Source organism: Vespa velutina, chromosome 13, assembly GCF_912470025.1.
Source record: "Vespa velutina chromosome 13, iVesVel2.1, whole genome shotgun sequence".
NCBI classification, from domain to species: Eukaryota; Metazoa; Arthropoda; class Insecta; order Hymenoptera; family Vespidae; genus Vespa; species Vespa velutina.
Window position 1 is genome coordinate 3379163 of NC_062200.1, and position 16624 is coordinate 3395786.

Genomic DNA, 16624 nt, shown 5'->3' on the forward strand with positions numbered 1-16624 from the left:
GTAGTAGTAGTAGTAGTAGAAGGGAGGTCGTCAAGTTATTAGACATGTGCTGGCATAGTCAAAGAAAGGACCCACTTGAATGCAATCAGTTGCATTCAAGCTTGGCTCGACGTTCGTTGCTTCTTAAAGAGCTTTAAGATTCTCGCGTGTGCCTATCGATTTTTTACTTTAACATTCTGTATTCACTTGTAAAAGAGAAGGAGCATAGTATATTGACCGAGAGACATAGTGGATAACGTTATCGACTTCTCCTCTCAATCGATTCCCCATAACATCGTCAAAGGGAACGTTAATGAGTCTTAATAATTATTTTATTTTATTTATTTTACCGAAGTAAATGTCAATTTTATATTAAATAAATTTGTATTATTAAAAATTATTTAACTAAATATTATAGTATATATATATATATATATATATATATATATATTTAGTATTTAATAAATAGGAAAAAGAGAGAGAGAGAAGGAGAGAGGAAGAGAGAGAGAGAGAGAGAGAGAGAGAGAGAGAGAGAGCACATATTTGGTGCCTAATTAATACAAATGATGAAAATAATGCTATCCTAATTGAATTCAAAATACTTTTGTGACAATCACATGAAAGAGCTCCGTTCATTTATGCTGATCAAACTCTTATCAATGATCGATCTATACAAAATAAGAAAAAGAAAAAGAGAAGGAGAAAGACGAGGAGGAGGAGGAGGAGGAGGAGGAGGAGGAGGAGGAAGACGAAGACGAAGAAGAAGAAGGCGGTTGGTACAATCAAAGAGAGACTGGACGAGCGAGTCCCGCAGGTTCACACGGGAAGTCGTCACTCGTTCTCGAGAAAGAGAGAGAGAGAGAGAGAGAAAGATAGAGAGAGAGAGAGAGAGAAAGAGAAAGAGAGAGGATTCTTTTCAAAGACGCATCTTCGCGCCTCACTTCGACACCCGCTGACATCGCCAAGATTGAAAACGGTCACCCAGCTAACAAGCTCACCAGAGTTAACGTACCTTTCCTATCAAGTTTTCGTATCCGACACTTGATCCACTCGAAGCAACGAGTTAGCCACCTAATTCTTTTTTATTTTTATTTTTTTTTTTTTTTTTCTCCCCTGCTTTTCTTCTTCTTCTTCTTCTTCTTCTCTTCTTCTTCTTTCTTTCTTTTTTTTTTTTTTTTTTTTTTTTCTTTTTACTTCTATTATACCAGAGAAGAAATTCCATAATCGAACCAATGATAACGAGAAAAAGTTGACAACTTTTATACGATGGATATTATACGTAAGAAATGTATAATATATATATATATATATATATATATATATATATATATATATATATGAATATCATTATAATTGACAACAAAGTCAATTTGTTAAAGGTCACTGAAGATTGTTAAAGATCACTTGAAGTAATGCATCATTTGTTAGAGCATCATAATAGATTTATGAGTTCTGCTTGTATTGCCCTGTCCAATTTGATATTATATAAATTAATCGAATATAGTCTGAATCAATTAACAATACATATTCTCGATTATCTTTTTCATAGATATTTTCTATGGATTGACATATAGAAGATACATTTTTATCATATTTTCGTCAAATGCAAATTAACTTTGAAGATTTTTCATTATATACAAAATCATGGATGGATATTTGAAGTATATAAATTTTGGCTAACTCATTCTATGCCTCAGAGAGAGAGAGAGAGAGAGGGAAAGAGAGAGAGAGAGATAGAAAGAAAGAGAAAAGACAGAAAGAGAGAGAGAGAGAGAGAGAGAGAGAGAGAGAGAGAGAGAGAGAGAGAGAGAGAGAGAGAGAGAAAGGTTATTACAAAGTTTAAGCGGAACGAAGTCGATCTCGTCTTCTCGTAAAAGGAACCCGACGAGGTATCGAGATAATCTAGAAAGATAACTTCGACGTACATATATACATACGATCGTTAACGATCTGCCAAGCGGATCGTCGGTGGAAAGCTCAGAGGGCGTTTACCTTCAGTGCGAAGAATGGTTTCCGGTGTGGAAGATGCGAGGGTAACGAACCACAGTATCCGGTGTCCAGATGCTCGTATCCGTTTACCATTCGTACACGGAGGGTGGTCACGTTATCCTCATCCTCCTCCTCCTTCTCCTCCTTCTTCTTCTACTTCTTCGTCTTCTTCTTCTTCTTCTTTTTGTTTTTTTACTTCTTCATTTTCTTCTTCTTCTTCTTCTTCTTTTTTTACTTCTTCGTCTTCTTCTTCTTCTTCTTCTTCTTCCACTATTTCTTCGTCTTTTTTTCTTCATCTTCGTCTTCGTCTTCTTCTTCTTCTTCTTCTTCTTCTACTTCTACTTCTTTTCTTTTTCTACTTCTTCTTCTTCTTTTCTTCGTCGTCGTCGTCGTCGTCGTCGTCGTCGTCGTGCAATTCCTTGTTCCTTGTCACGGTACACTGTGATATATAAAGCACCTACACTGTGCAGGAATCATGGGAGAAGGATAGAAATGGAAAGTAGTATTTTACTTTGTAAAGTTTAAATACTACTGTTAAGTAATTGTACGAGAGAGAGAGAGAGAGAGAGAGAGAGAGAGAGAGAGAGAGAAGTAAACAAAAAAAGAAATGATTCCATATAATGTTCTTTATTTTTCATCTTAATGTCCTTTAATATTCTATTATTTTTCTATCGACAATAACGGCGGATTTACAATTATTTATCAATTATATTATTTCCTAAGAAATTTTTATATGACAGTTTTTTTTTCTTTCTTTCTTTCTTTCTTTCTTTCTTTCCTTTTCTTTTCTTTTGCTTTTTTTTCTCTCTCTCTCTCTCTCTCTCTTTTCTTTTCTTCTTTGATCTCTTCGATAGACTATCGCGCGAGCACGTGCGAGATAATGAATACGTTCCGAGAAGAGAATTTATTTATTTATTTATTTATTTTCTTTTCTTTTTTTTTTTTTTATTCTTCTTTTATTTTTTATAACATTTAATACGATTATTCATACGAAATGATTTTATACGTTATATATGCATTAAACATAATCCGATAGTTGTCAACGTTTAATAACATGCAACGAGTAAATTTATTATCGTTCTCTGTCTCTGTACGTGGATAATATTCGTTGCGTTCGACATCTTTTATTCTCTTAATAAATTCACGGTAAGAAAAAAAAAGAAAAAAAAAAAGAATAAAGATATATCGATAAAATAGTTACGAACGCGCATGGGCACGTCTATCAATTGATATAATATATAATTATCACTTTTTAATCTTATCACAAATAATTGTCGATTATTAACTGATGTGATATAATCAATAATTTGTTAGTATTGGAATTCGCGAATGATTCGATTCGATTGAATACCGATGTTAGATGACGGAAATGATTACTATTAATGTAATAAAAATTTATATTCAACAAGTAAAATATGAAATTGTCAGGATGACGGAGAACCAACAATCTTCTCGATGGTAGGTCTTCGGAATCATATTCCTGCAAAACAAGGTGCATGTAATGAAATTTAATGCCTCTCTCTATCTCTCTCTCTCTCTCTCTCTTTCTCTCTTATTTTTCTTCTCCCTCCACCCTCTTTCTCTACTCCTTTAATAGCTCTTCAGATTGATTCATCTTCGATCTGTTTTTGCAATAAATATTCCCTCTCTTACGCGTCTTGATTCATCAACGTCAAGCCGAGGACAACACGGACACATCGTAGATTCACTAACATTCATGCATTTATGATTGAAAAATTAGTAATCGAAGTAGTTTACTGCTAACTGTCGATATGATTTTTACCGAGTGCTCGATTCAATTTTTTTTTTCTTTTTTTATTTTTTTTTTTGGTTTTTTTTTCAATCTTCGGAACATCATATTTCTCTTCGATCTTTCACTCTTTCTTTTTTCCTTTCTCCTTCCATTTTCTTCTTGTTATTTGTTATATATATATATATATATATATATATATATATCTACTAGAAATCATCGATCTACTCAGAACACCTACGGCGTATCAAGTTTATTTTTTGCACAAATTTATACATAACTTGAACGTGACGATTCAATAAGAATGAATAAAAAAAACTTGAAACGTGAGTGAATCACGAGTCGATCATCCTGTCAATATAGCGAGCTCATTAATTTGATTTCCAATAATAGTAATAATAATAATAATAATAATAATAATAATAAAAAGAAGAAGAAGAAGAAGAGGAAAAATAAATAAAAAAAAAAAAAAAAAAAAAAAAAAAAAAGAACGAAATATTATGTTAATATTTAACATAATGAAGCTATTAATGTACGACAGGAGATAGAAATATTTATCGTGTCAATGTGATATCGATGCAATTATTTGTGCAATTAGTCGTACGTCAGAGTAAATCTATGTGTAGGTATGTGTGAGAGAGAGAGAGAGAGAGAGAGAGAGAGTGAGTGAGACACCATGGATAGGCGTAATCTGATGATTCGAGATATCTCGACACGCTATGACATAGCACTGTGTAAAGGACATGATGATCGGCACGATGCACGATTTCATTTGAGTGTTATTCGAATCCTGCGAAGGAAACCTTTTGACCTCGTTAATTATATATCACCGTGTCGTTACCCAAAGGTCAAAGTTTCTTTTCTTCTTCTTCTTCTTCTTCTTCTTCTTCATCGTCTTCTTCATCTTCTATATGAATTTTCACTAACCAGTACGAGTTAGGAAAATTCATAATTTATTATCTCATGCATAGACATTATGCAGTTCATGCTCTTCAAATGTAGATTCATCGTATCCCGTCGTGCATCACATTCAAAATCATTTTCAAATATTTTATTATGCCTTTTCTTTCTTCTTCTTCTTTTTCTTCTTTTTCTTTTTCTCCTCTATTCAATCTTTCAATCATTCGACTATCCCTTATTATAATCTGATATAACTATCGTACAATTGCAACTTAAATAGAAATAATATTTTCAATGAAATTCAATCGATAACAAAAGTTAAAATTTTAATTAGAATATCCTAAAATCCATACGATCATAGTATAAAATAACTTGTAACAACCACCGATAAGATATAAAAGTTATATCACTCGATAAGTATCTTTTGGTGGTAAACCTAACGGTTGATCAAAGAGATAATATATATATATATATATATATATATATATATATATATATATATACGGATACTACCGCGCTAACAACTATGTCCTGTCGACATTATCGTTATCAATGATTATATCAACTAGGATTATCGGTCGTCGTTAACTAAATTATTCGATTTATTATCATTATCTACAACTTTTATTCAAAATCGTTAAGAAAATTAGCTTATTAACATCTTCTTTCACGTGCCAATGTCAATATATATATATACAGTTGACATGGCTTATATAACGAGTTAATTTCAATTAAAAAAAATGTCTACGCGACTTTCATTTCCTATTTTTCTTTCGAAAAAATTTGAAATAATATCCGAGTGAGAGAGAGAGAGAGAGAGGGAGAGAGAGAGTTTAGATTCAACCAATAATTTCATTAAACTTGTGCTCGTTAAATCATTAAGAATATCATCTTATTAACATATTCTTCAGGTATCGATCAACCAACAATTATACCTCGACTCGCGTAACGAGTTAATCCTGATTAAAAAAAAAAAAGAAAAAAAAAAAAAGAGAAAAAGAAAAAGAAAAAAAAAAGGAAAAAGAAATTCCAAATAATATTCATCGATGTTGAATTTCACGAATAATTCTTTTTATCAAATTCATGATACCCACGAAGCATTTGACATTGACACGAGAATAAAGTCAATTTCTTAATGGCAACTGTACAGTACCAGTGATATATTGCGATGGTCAGGGTCGACCGTTTGTGCCCGGAGAAAGAGAAAGATCGAAGGTGAGTAGGAGAATATGAGAAGTAAAAGAGAGAAAGAAAGAAAGAAAGAAAGAGAGAGAGAGAGAGAGAGAGAGAGAGAGAGGGAGAGAAGAAAAGAGAGGAGGGGTCGTCCTTGCCCGCAGCTCCGAACTGGTTATGTCAAACAGCCGAGGAACGTGTTGTTGCCCTAACATGCTTTCGAGCCCAACTCTTTCGACGTGTAGGCATTCACGGGATGAGTCTGAACGTGTCTCTAAATGCCAGCTTTTTTTTCTAGCCTCACTTCCGGCTCCTCGATCGTCCATCACCAAGTCCGTATTACCGTCTCTTGACGTCGTTCGGTTAACAATCATGAAGGAGTTGGACTGGGGGGCGGGAGCAAGTGGGGGGGGGGCGGGAGCGAGTGGGGGAAATTATCTTTTTTTTCTCTTTTTGAACTACTTGCCCCCTGCCTCTACCCCTATCATCTTCCACCCACCTCAACCCAGTTATCTTATCCATCACTTCTCCTATCCATCACCTTCTCTTCACGAGAATCGATCGAACAAGTTACATATACTTACCATTCCGGTATTGCCTACTTATTTCGTTCTCATCTTCTGCATACGATTAGCGATCACTAAAAATTATAAAACGTTATTTTATCGAGCTATCACATGAGACTTTTCTCCTTTCTCTTATCTTCACGTGATCATCGTCGGATAATTTTAATTCGACGATCTTCCTTGGATAAATTATTCTCTATTTTTCTTTTTTTCTTCTCGTTCTATCCAAATTGATTCTTTTTCTTTCCCCTTTCATTTTTTTTTCTTTCTTTTTTTTTTTTTTTTTTTTTTTTTTTTTTTTTTTTTTTAATTTATATATTTATAAACACATATGTATGTATATATTTGGTTTGGTTTAATCGTGAAAAAAATCAATGTACCGATATGCTTGTCACGTTTCGGTTATTTTCGCACGATACGTGAAAGATATATCGTAATTAGCACTGATTAAGAAAGATTGCAAGGGAAAAAAAATACAGAGAGAGAGGGAGAGAGAGAGAGAGAGAGAAACAGAGAGAATGAAGAGATTCATTCGTGTATACCAACTAAAGTAGTCACGAAATCTGATGAATTTATGGAGTCTTTAAATGAAGTCAATTAAAAATACGAGAACCGGTTTTATTAAGTTCGAAACCGTTAATATGGTTAATTAGATGCTATAAACTTTGAACTAAGGATTTGCATATGCTATCCCTTTCTTATCGATCCTTAAATCTTTCTATTTATGCAGGGACAAATAGGATAAACCAAATGGTCACATGGCCGGACTCAGAATTGTATTGCGATAGTATTCACATGTCGTTGTTTAACGTAATTAGCGTTACTAATTAACGTACACACACGTTCGTTTATAATTATAAGCCAACAAAACGCTATATTTTGATTGATTATCATCTACGTCTCTTTATTCTTTATTATTTATTATTATTGGTTACTCGTACTATCACATATCTTATCTTATTTTCAATCATACGAGGCTGAAAGAAAAGAAAAGAAAAAAAAAAAGAAAGGAAAAATAAAACAAAACAAAAATAAAGGACAAAAAAAGAAAACAAAAAAGAAAAGGAAAAGTATCACATTTTTTTGCGTTAATTATTATCTTGTTCTTTTTTTCATTTTCCCTTTCTCACTCTGTCTCTATTTCTATATCTCTCTCTCTCTCTCTCTCTCTCTCTTACTCTCTCTTACTCTCTCTTACTCTCTCTCTCTCTCTCTCTCTTTCTTTCTTTGTATTTCTTTTCTTCTTTCTTTTCTTTCTTTTCTTTTTAATTTTTTTTTTACAGGTGAACGTTCCTCGACAAATCAAAAGGATGTTCGCCAGGCTATGCAGACAAACTCCAAACGGTAAGTCTACGTAATCATTGTCATTAAAAATTCCGTATGTATAATACCTGTTAATTATAATCACAAAAGTGATCATATTATTGATAGCGAGGAAGCTGTTAGTCGAAGCGGTGGCACGGTCTTCATGGTTATGAACTTACTCGCAAACAATGGTAGAACTCTCACGGCGATATATCACTTCTGACCTCGTGAATAAATCTTACAGATCGTGCATTGTAACTTTTAATGTTAAGAGCGCTACGGTTAAAGGAAGAACAGAGAGATGATGATTTATAGACATTACCTTTATATATACCCCTTTGTATGTTATTCGTAAAATCGCGTTAAACTATATCAAGCTTTCCTTTTTTTCTTTTTACATTGATAATGAAAAAAGAAAAAAAAATCAGATATTACACGTTTGGATGATAAAATGATATGAGGATAAAAAGATTTTCAATATTAAAATAATTCGCGACCAATCGATCGATCATTAATTATTGTCATATTGTTAAAATCAACAAGAAAATATTAATAAGTTAATAATTTTAAAGAGTAATTGCAATTTGAGCTATATACTTACATACATACATACGTACGTATATTCTATGCATATATATATATATATGTATGTATGTATGTATGTATGTATGCATGTATGTATGCATGTATGTATGTACGAAGAATAAGTTATGTTGCACTTCCGTATGCATACGACTGGGGGCGGCCCTTTAAGTGGTAGCCATGAGCAGCTTGTTGAACACGCCTTAACCTCTGTGATCTTGACTTTGCGGCTTGTCTTAGGCAGAAGGACTAGAGATGGTGGTTATTAATACGAAGAATCTCCATAAGCCATCTTCTTTGAGTCTACTTAACGCTCCTTCTGCGTCCTTAATAGACTTACCGAGCCAACAAAAAGTTGAATATTGTTCGTAACTTTTTTCCAACTTGTATTTCATTTACCATTATTATCTATTACGTTACAATATACTTTTTTCCTTTTACATTGGTCTATTTAATTAAAAATTTCAACAATTTCGAAACACTTATAGTTAACTTTTTAAGTTCGCGATCGTGTTATACTTTGACGTACATAATATTTTTTTTTCCCCTTCTTAACGATTTTACGAGGACGGATTTTTTTTTTTTTTTGATGAATTCAAATAAATCGAATTTCCGTTGAGTCGTTAAAAATGATATTTAATATTTTTTTTATAAATGATTTGATGATATGATTGATAATAGAGATCGATTTAAACAAGATATTATTTAAGTTTAATTAACATTTATGTATTATTCGTCGATCGAAAAAGTCGATCGAAAAATAACTAATGTTATCGTTAACTTAATCATCGACCATTGAACCTGACTGTTCTCAAACTTTTTGAGAAACTTAGGGTTCGCGTGCCGAGGTCATGTTGGTACCAACCAAGAAGGCGTGGGAACGGGAAAATCGTCGATGCTTTTAAACTCTCGAATTAAATCCTTTTTGTTCCACTTTTTTCTGCTGTGCAAAAAAAAAGGGAAGAAAGAGTTTTCGACGCTTGAAAATTGGCATACGTGAATTCGTGAAAGTTTAAATTCTAAATTGATATTCTTCGTGAATAATGTTAAAGTAACGGAGACCTATTGTGCAATGTTTCATGAGCCTTACTTAAAAAAAGAAAAAAAAAAAAAAAAAAAAAAAAAAAAAAGACAGAAAAAAGGAACAAAAAATATTCTCATAAAAGAACCGACTCGTACATCTTACACCTGCGTATCAACGAATCATATCACCTTTCCTTTTTTCTTTTTTTTTTTTTTTATCAGATACAAAATATTAATTTAATAATAACAATGATTCCACTGAGGTTCATATTACATTGATAAACCTCTTCATTTCGAAATAGTCCGAATAGTTTTAAATGTTCGTACGGTCTAACATATCTCTCTCAATAAGTCACATAATAGTATTATAGCTTTCTCCTCTGCAATAAATCTAATCCCTAATAACGGTAATCATTCTCATTATCCTCGCTAAAGGATAAAGGGAAAAAGTAAACGTGTCTATTGGCGTCTTCGACAAATAATTATTCGTTCTGCTAATTAAGTCATTTAACTCAACGAAAAAGTAATGTCGTTGGTGGTTCGGCCATTAGCGTTTAGAAAGTTGCAAACGTTTAACACTTAATTCCGTGGAGACATTCCGGCATTCAGAAATCCGGTATTAATGTACCAATTAATGGCTTCGTCGATAGAGAGGCGAGAGGAGAAAGAGAAGGAGGAGGAGGAGGAGGAGGAGGAGGAGGAGGAGGAGGACAGAGTAGGGTTAGAGGGATAGGAGGGGGAAAATAGAAGGGAGAAACTTTAACAGTTGAAAATTATTACGTTGTTTCAGAACTAACGTTCTTGCCGTAACATTATGAAAATGGAAGTAGCACCGTGAACGTTTATGGTCAAAGTATGACAATCGAGTGTGCTCATCACTTCCCAGGGCCTCCTCTCCACACTGCCTCCCCCCCCTTCCCACGTCTCTCATCTCGCCCGTCGTTGATGTAATTCTAAAAGAAAATAAATTAATTGCCTTTATAATGGTTTTAACTCTTAACGGTAATTCGATTCGAAATTTCGGTTTTTTTTTCTTTTTTCTATTTTTCTTTTTTTTTTTTTCCCCCTTTCATCGATCGTCAATTTTCATTCTCTTTCTCTCTCTCTCTCTCTCTCTCTCTCTCTCTCTCTCTCGAAAATAATATTCGACGTTCGATAATAGTTAAAAACCATTTTTATCTTGCTACAGGATTATCATTAACTCGAGATTATGACGGCGAAGAGAAAGTTAGTTTGAAAGAGACGGAGAAAGAATATCACCCTATAGAAGTTCCCTTCTCCACGAGTCTTTAAAATCTTCGGTGCCGGTTAATTAGCATGCTAATTAGTTGTACGAACCCCACGAGTCGAATATACGACGAAGAACAGCATCGTTTCTTTCTAAGTGATAGTACCTCGTGATCGATTTGCCAAAGCTCACAGCACGATTCTCAGATTGGCGAATTTTATGGGGGAACGAAGTATATTTTCAATCTGATATTAACTATAACGTAAGAGTGAGATCACTTCATTGCAAATTACATGTTAAAAACGAATCATATTAACAATATTTCTGAATGTTCTAAACAAAAACAAATAACAACAACAACAATAACAATAATAAATAATAATAATAATCATTATTATTATTATTATTATTATTATTGTTAATGAGAATATTAAAAAAAAAAAAAAAAGAAAAAAGAAAGAAGAAGACAATCTATTTTTTTTTTCTTTTTTTCGTTTTTCGTTATCTAATCACATTAAAATAAATAAAACATGATTTGTTGGTAAGAGAGATTGTTAGGAAACGCCTTTTGAAATTAACGCGTCACGTAGTTAACATTTAAATCGATGTTAAAGTTTACGATAGGTAAAACCGCAGCGTGGTGAATGGGAAAAACGAAAATCTTGGTAGAACGACGAAGTAAGTCCTCGTAAAGAAGTTAAGTCACGACGTGTCCTGCACACGCACGATCATTAAGTCCATTAAGTCTTATCTTCGTGAAAGAGGGAGACGCCACTTTAAATACGGGCTTTAACGGGACAAACAGTACGGAGGGAGAACACGATGATGATATGCGTAAGCATAAAAAAGAAACAAAATTTACCTATCTATAATTTCGAATACTATTAGAAAACAATCGAGATCTCTTTTATAAACGATTTTATTGAATCTTCGTATAGAATTTTTCAATTATTATTAGGCTCGCGTGTAATAATAAATCGATGGACTCGATTGATCAATCCCAAACATTATTTAATGGGATCTAATTTAAATTTTATTAGAAAGAAAGAGAAAGAGAAAAAAAGAGAAAAGCCAACATTTTAAATCAGCAACTACTCGTTCTCATTTTAAAATAAATAAACTATTACTTTATTAATTCTAAAATAAATAAATTATTACTCTTACTTTGTATAAATTTCAATCATATAAATTTCATTTTATTCGTACGCACTTTAACAAAGAATCAAGAAATATTCAATCAAAAATTCATATCAAATCAATCGTAAGATCCAATTGTAAGGATATTAATAGTTAAACAAAGATATTAATTCTGATCGGTAGAGTTTCTTTCTTTTTTTTTTTTTTTTTTTTTTTTTTTTTTATGTCGTCATACCAAAATAAAAGAAATAAGATCGCAATTTTTTCCATGGCAGATTCGTATGAATCTCTCTCTCTCTTCTTCTCTTTCTCTTTCGCTTTCTTTCGTGTCTGGATTGCAAACTTGAGTTTATCGGGTTGTCGCGTGGCACGAACAAAGAAGAACTCCGGTAGGGTCACGAACTTCTTAAAGGGGGTTCGAATATCTCGAAGGTAGGAAAATAAGGTATAAATACACTGCCGTACCGTTCAGAGACTCGACGGGTCGTCTTTAAGCTGGGCGAGACAAAACATTGTCCGCTCAGCGGGACACGATGTTTAAGGAGATGGGAATGGCCGTAGGATAAGGTGTGTGCTTCAAATTGATTTGTTGTAAGTGATACGCCACCCTCGGCGAACGAATGGCACAATAATTGGCTACATAAACAATGAACGATGAAACAATTTCTCATGTCCGCTCGTTTATATGCGGAAACTCACATACAAATCACGAACCTTTTACTTGCTATCTTCTTCTTCTTCTTCTTCTTCTTTTTTTCTTCTTATTCTTCTTCTTATTATTCTTTTTCTTCTTCTTATTCTCGTTATTGTTGCTCTTTGGTTCTTGCTTCTTCTGACCTGTTACACGGATTATCATCTACCGATATCGAATCATTTCTAATAAAGTAGCGATTGCCCGCACGCGAGGGGAACCCGATGTTCTTTCTGACTCAATCAATTCTCTTTCTTTCTCTCTCTCTCTCTCTCTCTCTCTCTCTCTCTGATCATCTTCGGATCGAAATCGAATCATTAAGTCGAATCGTTAAACCACGGGACGAGATTTTGCGGTGATCGTATAAATTACACAAGATGTACCTATGTAATGTAATGTATGAAATCGTTCCTTTGAAATAGCACGGTATAGAAATCGATGATGATATGCGGTTTAGGTATCTTAATAAATCGAAATAATAGCGATAAAACATTTCTCACGATTGTTCTTTCTTTATCTTTTTTTTTTTTTTTTTTTTTTTTTTCTGGGGTACAATCGATTTATACGCTTTAATATTTATACGTAACCTTTTGGATTAATAAATTTAATTTCATAATTCTAATTTCGTATTATCAAAATTTGATATTTTCAACTTGGACTGATTATCAAAAGGAACGCATTGGTAACGTACATACATACGTACATATGTACATACGTGCAAGGTTGTCAGTAACGAAACCAGGTGTAGAACGAAATTGCGTGGCCAACCACAACCACCCAACGTTGGTATCTCGAATCTCGCAATTACTTTTCGTACACGATGCTGATCCGAGAAGTGGTTCTTTTAAAAAATACGGGAACAGAGATTTTTCGTATACCAGCAATCTCGTCGGAGGATGTTCATCTTCTTTGGGCCAACTACAAAATACTTTTTAATTACCTTCTTTTTTTTATTTCACTTATCAATTAATCTTTAAAAAGCTTTATATATATATATATATATATAAATCTTCTCTTTCTCTCTCTCTCTCTCTCTCTCTCTCTCTCACTCTCTCTCTCTTTCTCTCTCTTTCTTCCTCTTTACTTTATTAGAGTATGTTGGCCATTTTCGATAAAAAAAATTCCGGCGATTATTCGAACGAACGAATTTCATGAAATCGAACGGCAAGGAAAACGCGATATTTTATTGGTCAGCGAAAAGTTTTGTGGGCCACCGATCGCGCGAGAAGTATACCGACTATTCACCGAACCAGCCACCACAATGAACATGTATCAAATTTATGGTGTACGGTTGAGGTACCGCATGGTTCCGCCCACTCACACTCACGAGCAACACTCGTGATTTATGTCTCTCGTAAAGCAGACTCTCGAGGCATACAGCCCCTCACGAAAAGAGGAGAAAAAGGAAATATTAAAATTTCTTTCGCATTTTCTTCCTTGGACATCCCCTTCCCCATCACCACCACCACCACCACCACCCTTTTCTCCCACCACTACTCACTCCTAGCCCAAAAGATAGAGAGTGAGAAAATTTAGCTCGACCAATCGGAAATATTTTTTTTCTTTTTTTTAAATCGTCCACAACAATTCAAGCAAATTTTCCGGCGACAAGGGAATTTTTGTGAGAAATTAATTTTGCAAGGAAGAAGAAAAAAAAAGAAAAAAGAAAGAAAAATTTCCTTCCTTTTTCATCGTTCGTTCAAATTTCACTTTAAATCAAACACAGAAAGGAAGAGTAAGTAAGTAAATAAGTATGTAAGTAAGTGTGTGAGTACTTATCTAGTATTTTTGATGATCAGAAAAGTGAAAACCGGACGGCGAAAGAATAACTTTTACGTAATCGAAACGCGTTAAATCCGAAAGTTCTCCCAATGAGTTTCTTCGCGATGAGAACTATTGGCTTTCCCATCGGCGAAAGCATATTTTCGTTTGACCCTTCGTCGAGACTGCTTTCGCACGCAATCCACTCGAGTTACGGCCGTTCAACAACGATCGCCGCTCTTTTATGTCGAAAATATGATTTACAGCTTTTCGTCGGCTCATTATTAGAAGAACAATTCGTTCCTAATGGCTCGTTAAACAAATGCACATTAAAACGTTTTACATTATCCAAACGATAAACATTGTACGTCCAAATCAATAAATAATTAATAATCGAGAGGAAAATAAAAAAGAAAAAAAAAGGGAAAAAAAAGAAAGAAAAAAAAAAAAAAAAAAAAAAAAAAATAATCCATTTAGCACAGCCGCATATATCGTTCGAATTTTAGACAAAAACGAAACAATCAATTTTTCTTCCTTTTCGTGCGTAATTTAGATCGTAATTTTAATGCGAATTTCCTACAATTTTTTTTTGTTTCTCTCTTTTTTTTTTTTTTTTTTTTATATTCTTTCCCCTTCCTCTTTTTACTCACTCATACGCGTACTATAACTTGATGGGTTCTTCATCACGTCGGATCATTTTCTATGGGTGTAAATATATTTTCTTTTTTGCGAACTAGTTAAACGTTTTCATTATACAATTATCATACTTATCGAGTTTCCCGATGTTATTGCGCGGCGAGTGGTAATGCTCGGCAATAGGTAGACACGAATAGTGTTTAATTGACTGGAAAATTGAATAGCTCGTTGTGGTCATGGATAAAGAGGGTCATTGTACAAATAATAATAATAATGATAATAATAATAATAATAATAATAATAATAATAACAATAATAATAACAATAGTAATGATAATAATGATAATGATAATGATAATAAAAAAGAAAAGGAAAGGAAAAAAAAAAGAAAAAGAAAAGACAAAATCTCTCATCGATGACCGAGCAACGATAATGCTCGTTAAATCGATTTAATCCCACGTAGCAGGTTCGATCAAATTGTCGAGATCGTACAATGCCTTGTGAGATTTTGTTGAACGATCGCAGACTCATCGTCCATGAGCATTGGGCCTTTTTCTTGGGGCCTGTCAAAATTCGACGCGTGAATACTTGCCCATTAGCATGAAATACATTACAGGGCCAGTTTATTTCTTATACGAAACAATTTATGAATACAACTAAACGCCATTGTAATTTATTCACTCGTAATAAATATTATAATATCGTAATTCTATCCGATATCATTTATTATGATTCTACAAAATTGCAATTGGAATTTGTACCTATTTATTTATATCAATTTACTATAATGTATAATATCTCGTGTAGTTTTTAAATGAAATTATCTATGATTCCGTCCGATTGCATAGTATAATTATTAATGTAATGTGTTTAGTAATATTTCTCTGTTTCTCTCTCTTTTTCTATCTATCCATCTGTCTATCTTTGTCGAATAGATTGAGACGATATCATCCCCCCGTTGAACAATGGCCGCCCCCTCTTCGAGATGTATATCCCCTTTTCGAGAGTATCGATTTATCGTAAGATTTTCGAAGATCGTATCAAAGCAGTGGGTCGAGGGGTGGAGGGATAGAGATTGACCCATGACCCGAGAGTTATGACGCGAGTTTGATTCCTGAAATACTCGAGGGCACCCTGTAATCTCGAAGCGAGTCAAGGGCCCCACTCCACTCCCCTTCGACCAAGCCGGCGTATAGTAGATATCTATAATTTAAATCTCGCTCGGGCATAAGTGGCAGGAAATCATTGTAATTAATATGGCGTACATTGGAAGAGAGCAGCGGTTTCGAGCTCCTTTCTATATATATATATATATATATATGTTCATACATACATACGTACGTACATATATATATATATATATATAAATATGTATATGTATGTAATACATACGTAAATACGTATCCGTATTTATCTATGTATTTATTATACGTTCATAGGAACGTACATATGTATATGTATGTGAGAATTAACGAATGAAATTTCGTTTCGTATGATCATTAAGTAGTAAGTTAAGAGGATGAAAATACGTATGACTGCTAAGGGCTTCCTCCTTTTCGTCTCTTTCGAAAATCAACTTGCACGATTTATTATTAGAAAGTTGACGTCGTAAGAAAAAAAAAAAAAAACGTCGCTTATCTCCGCTCGTGTATCTTTGTGAATAGGAATTATTCGATACGGTCAGGAATTTTTTTTTTTTTTGGATTTAAACGATTTCAATTCCCTTCCTTTTTTTTTTCCTTTTCCTTTCTCTCTCTCTCTCTCTCTCTCTCTCTTTTTTTTAACCTTTTTTTCTAAGTCACGCTTCTCGCAATCATTGAAATTCTTATAGCAGTCGTTGTAATTTCGATCGGACGAGAAATGAAGAAACGATTCGAAGGAAATTGTTTTTCCATGCGTTCGTT

The 16624-nt window shown here is 33.5% G+C and overlaps 1 protein-coding gene across 6 annotated transcripts in view; it reads left to right on the forward strand.

Annotated features, from left to right (window-relative positions):
• LOC124953955 (heat shock protein DDB_G0288861) overlaps positions 1 to 16624 on the forward strand; it is a 45945-nt gene that overhangs the window by 10118 nt on the left and 19203 nt on the right. For 5 of the 6 annotated variants that reach the window (XM_047506072.1, XM_047506073.1, XM_047506068.1 and 2 more), the window contains exon 2: positions 7641 to 7701. In XM_047506072.1, coding sequence (XP_047362028.1) covers positions 7668 to 7701 — 34 coding nt within the window. In that variant the 5' untranslated portion in view covers positions 7641 to 7667. Of the gene's footprint in view, positions 1 to 5716; positions 5834 to 7640; positions 7702 to 16624 lie in introns of all 6 variants that reach the window. The other variant, XM_047506071.1, reaches the window with a different exon arrangement.